General features: G+C 42.5%; 1 protein-coding gene across 1 annotated transcript; it reads left to right on the top strand.

Annotated features, from left to right (window-relative positions):
* Positions 1–319: 319 nt before the first annotated feature.
* On the top strand, positions 320–3,129 carry LOC116379966 (SH2B adapter protein 1-like). Its single transcript, XM_031841925.1, has 5 exons — positions 320–563; positions 1,157–1,248; positions 1,321–1,403; positions 1,900–2,055; positions 2,832–3,129. The coding sequence occupies exons 1-5, from the start codon at positions 498–500 to the stop codon at positions 3,107–3,109; spliced, it is 675 nt and encodes a 224-aa protein (XP_031697785.1). The 5' UTR covers positions 320–497; the 3' UTR covers positions 3,110–3,129.
* Positions 3,130–3,355: the final 226 nt, after the last annotated feature.

Below are 3,355 nucleotides of genomic sequence, written 5' to 3' on the forward strand. Positions count from 1 at the left end.
GGCCAAAATTCCTCTACAGCGCTGTAAAAGACTCATTGCCAGTTATCGCAAACGCTTGATTGCAGTTGTTGCTGCTAAGGCGTGGCCCAACCAGTTATTAGGTTTAGGGGGCAATCACTTTTTCACACAGGGCCATGTAGGTTTGGATTTTTTTTCCCCTTAATAATAAAAACCTTCATTTAAAAACTGCATTTTGTGTTAGTTGTGTTATCTTTGTCTAATATTTAAATTAGTTTGATGATCTGAAACATTTAAGTGTGACAAACATGCAAAAAAATAAGAAATCAGGAAGGGGGCAAACACTTTTTCACACAACTGTATATATTCTCATTATTATCCCACGGTCTGCCTCGTTGCCAGTGTTTTGTGTGAAACATTAAAGTACGGTTTACATTTTGTACCACATAACGATCATAAAGACAGATTATTATTGTCTGTGACTGTCTGTTTGACTCCTCCAGTCGTCGAAGCCCCGGCTGACTGTCCCCTGCTGCTCGATGGTGGACGTGAGGAGCACCACGGCTCTGGAGGTCCCCGACAAGGAGAACACCTTCCTGCTGCAGGTAGTCGCTTCTCAAGTCCTTCACTCTGATCTTTATACTTAGTCCGTGTTGTAAACGTGTTATCTACATGTGCAACGATGCACCGAGGCCTCCAGCAGAGCTGCATTCAAAAGCAGCAAAGTATACTTAAAGTACTGATAGTAAAAGTACTCATTATGCAGAATTGTATTATAATAATTGATGCATGAATGTGTCTTTTGTTAATGACTTTATATACTGCTGGTCTGTAATAATACATCATTTATTTATTATTAATAATCTGAAGTGACTAAAGCGTTAAGATGAGATGTAGTGGAGAAGATGTTTACAGTGGCATAAAATACAAGTAGTCGAGTAAAAGTGCCTCAAAAAGTACTTTCAACACCCGCAAAATACCCTCGAGATTCTGGACCCCAAGACATTTTATTAAGGTCGCCAAATAAAATCAGCAGAATAAGAAATTCTGCTGATTTTATTATATTATTTTAACTTCTTAAGAACCATTTTTACAGACTGGCTTTTATGTGATGTCATCTATTTTATTTTATTATTATTTTTTTTTAATTAATTATTTTTTTTCTTCTTCTTCTTCTTCTTCTTCTTCTTCTTCACAGCTGGAGGGGACGGCACAGTACGTGATCGAGACGCGTGACGCCATTCAGATGAGAGCCTGGCTGAGCGACATCAGGAACGGCATCTGTCTCAGGTAATGAATGAATGAATGAATGAATGTGTGGGACAACATGAACTCACTGAACTACTGACCGTGTCCTCACAGTGAGCAGGAGGACGCTGAAGGCGTCTCTGTGGGGCCACTGGACATCAGCGGGACGGCTGAGATCGTTGACCGTCTCTCTCAAGGTATTTCTGGAAGTTTACAACCTTATTTAATGAATGTCTGTATGAGGTACTTATACACAGTAATGTAGTAAATTTATATATTTTCTATTCTTAAATCATGTCTATTAAAACCGTTTCTGATTTTAAAGTCACCGGACTCCATTCACTCAAACAGAGATTTAACTTCTCAGGACACAGGAGCTGCTGGTCTACTGCTGCCTCCACCTGTTGGTGTTGTTGAGTGAATCTGAACCCTTCAACAGCAGCTCGTATGAGTTAAAGAAGCAGTGGTCTAATGATTGATCCCTGTGGAACCCCAGATAAATACAGTCACAACGGCCCCTTTAACGTGGCGTTATCAGAGGATATACTCTCTTTTGCCGTGTTACATTCCCAGATTCATGACTCTGAATCCTGCTTGTGAGACTTTTAGTTTGAAACTACTTCATCCTCGGCTTGTCGACGTAACAGTTAACATCTCTGTGTTGTTTTTATCTCCTTACTAACTTCTTGTCAGTGTGTTACGGAGGAATCGGAGGCTCCTCCCCTCTGATGGATCCTCTCCCACCGGAGCTGCCACCTCGAGCCCCTCTCGACGAACCAGACGGCCGGATTCTAGGCGGAGGCGGAGTCAGTCTCTGCACACCTTTTGCTGAGACGCCAGACACCACAGGTACTTTTCATTTAAAACTATGAAAACTTATTTCAATCTCTCTGAAGTCTGTAAACCATCAGAAATACTAAACGTTATACCCCCTATAGTCATTTATAGGGGGTTTGTATCGTCATTATTATGTTTAATGAAGTATAATAATGTTCTTAGAGCTCGTGTTATGAAGTTAAACATCATAATTCATCTCCAATATCTGTTTCATATTAACGTGAAAACATCTCCTTCAAACTACTGGATTTATTCAAGTTCATCACCAAAACTACATTTTACAGATGACATGTGACCACATCATGATAACGTTATAATGTACCTTCAGCCAGAACTCATGTTCACTGAGCAGAGCCTGAAGGCATCATAATGTAAATGAAGTGAACCTCTGTTGGTTAGCTGTTAGCGGTGCTGCTAACGTTACTAGCTCTCCTCCTGTTGGTCTAAACACTGATTGGTTGTTTACAATGAAACATGATCAGAGATCAGAGACTAGAAACACATTTTCGGGGCAACCGTGGCTCACTGGGTTAAGAGGGTTGTCTGGCAACCGGAAGGTCAGCGGTTCGATCCTCGACTGGGATGTGACACGTGTCGAAGTGTACCTGAGCAATACACTGAACCAGGGCTCCACCCATCCCTATATACAGGGATGGGTCAAATGCAGAGACAAATTTCCCCCTTAAAGGGATCAATATAGTATAATAAATAAATAATAAAATGTTCTACTGAGTCAGTGAAACTTTATTTCACTCTAAAGTGTCTATGTTCCATCCACCTTCGTCCAGGCTCCTTCTTGTTCTCGGAGGTGACCCCTGCGGAGGCGGTGGAGCACCCGCTCAGCGAGTGTCAGTGGTTCCACGGCACCTTGTCCCGCCTCAAGGCCGCTCAGCTGGTGTTGGCCGGAGGTCCGGCGAGCCACGGAGTCTTCCTGGTTCGCCAGAGCGAGACGCGGCGCGGAGAATACGTCCTCACCTTCAACTTCCAGGGCAAGGCCAAGGTGAGTGTGGGAGTCCAGCTCCCTGAACAATATGTGTGTGTCCTCAATAAGGACGCGTATCGTTAGGATTTAATCGATACCAGAACTCTTATCACCAATCGTAACTTATGTACTAAATGACTCGTACAAGCCGCTAAATAACAAATCTGTTCGTACAAGTTGTTCCTGCTTGAGGCCCAATGTTTGCTTTGTTAAAATGACAAAGTCTTCAAATGTCTTGTTTTGATCAGGTAGCAAACCTCCAGTTCTTTAAAGTGAAGCCAAAGCTTCACGTCTTAAAGCTGCATTCTCTCTAGTGTCCACCAGGGGGCG

This window comes from Anarrhichthys ocellatus, unplaced genomic scaffold (assembly GCF_004355925.1).
Source record: "Anarrhichthys ocellatus isolate YVR2014 unplaced genomic scaffold, GSC_Weel_1.0 scaffold5652, whole genome shotgun sequence".
NCBI classification, from domain to species: domain Eukaryota; kingdom Metazoa; phylum Chordata; class Actinopteri; order Perciformes; family Anarhichadidae; genus Anarrhichthys; species Anarrhichthys ocellatus.

Excerpts from the sequence above, each read along its gene's own strand:
- LOC116379966 (XM_031841925.1), top strand. The coding sequence starts at position 498 with ATGGTGGACGTGAGGAGCACCACGGCTCTGGAGGTCCCCGACAAGGAG. Across the intron at positions 1,404-1,899 it reads CGTTGACCGTCTCTCTCAAG|TGTGTTACGGAGGAATCGGA; the intron begins GTATTTCTGGAA and ends ACTTCTTGTCAG. Across the intron at positions 2,056-2,831 it reads TGAGACGCCAGACACCACAG|GCTCCTTCTTGTTCTCGGAG; the intron begins GTACTTTTCATT and ends ACCTTCGTCCAG.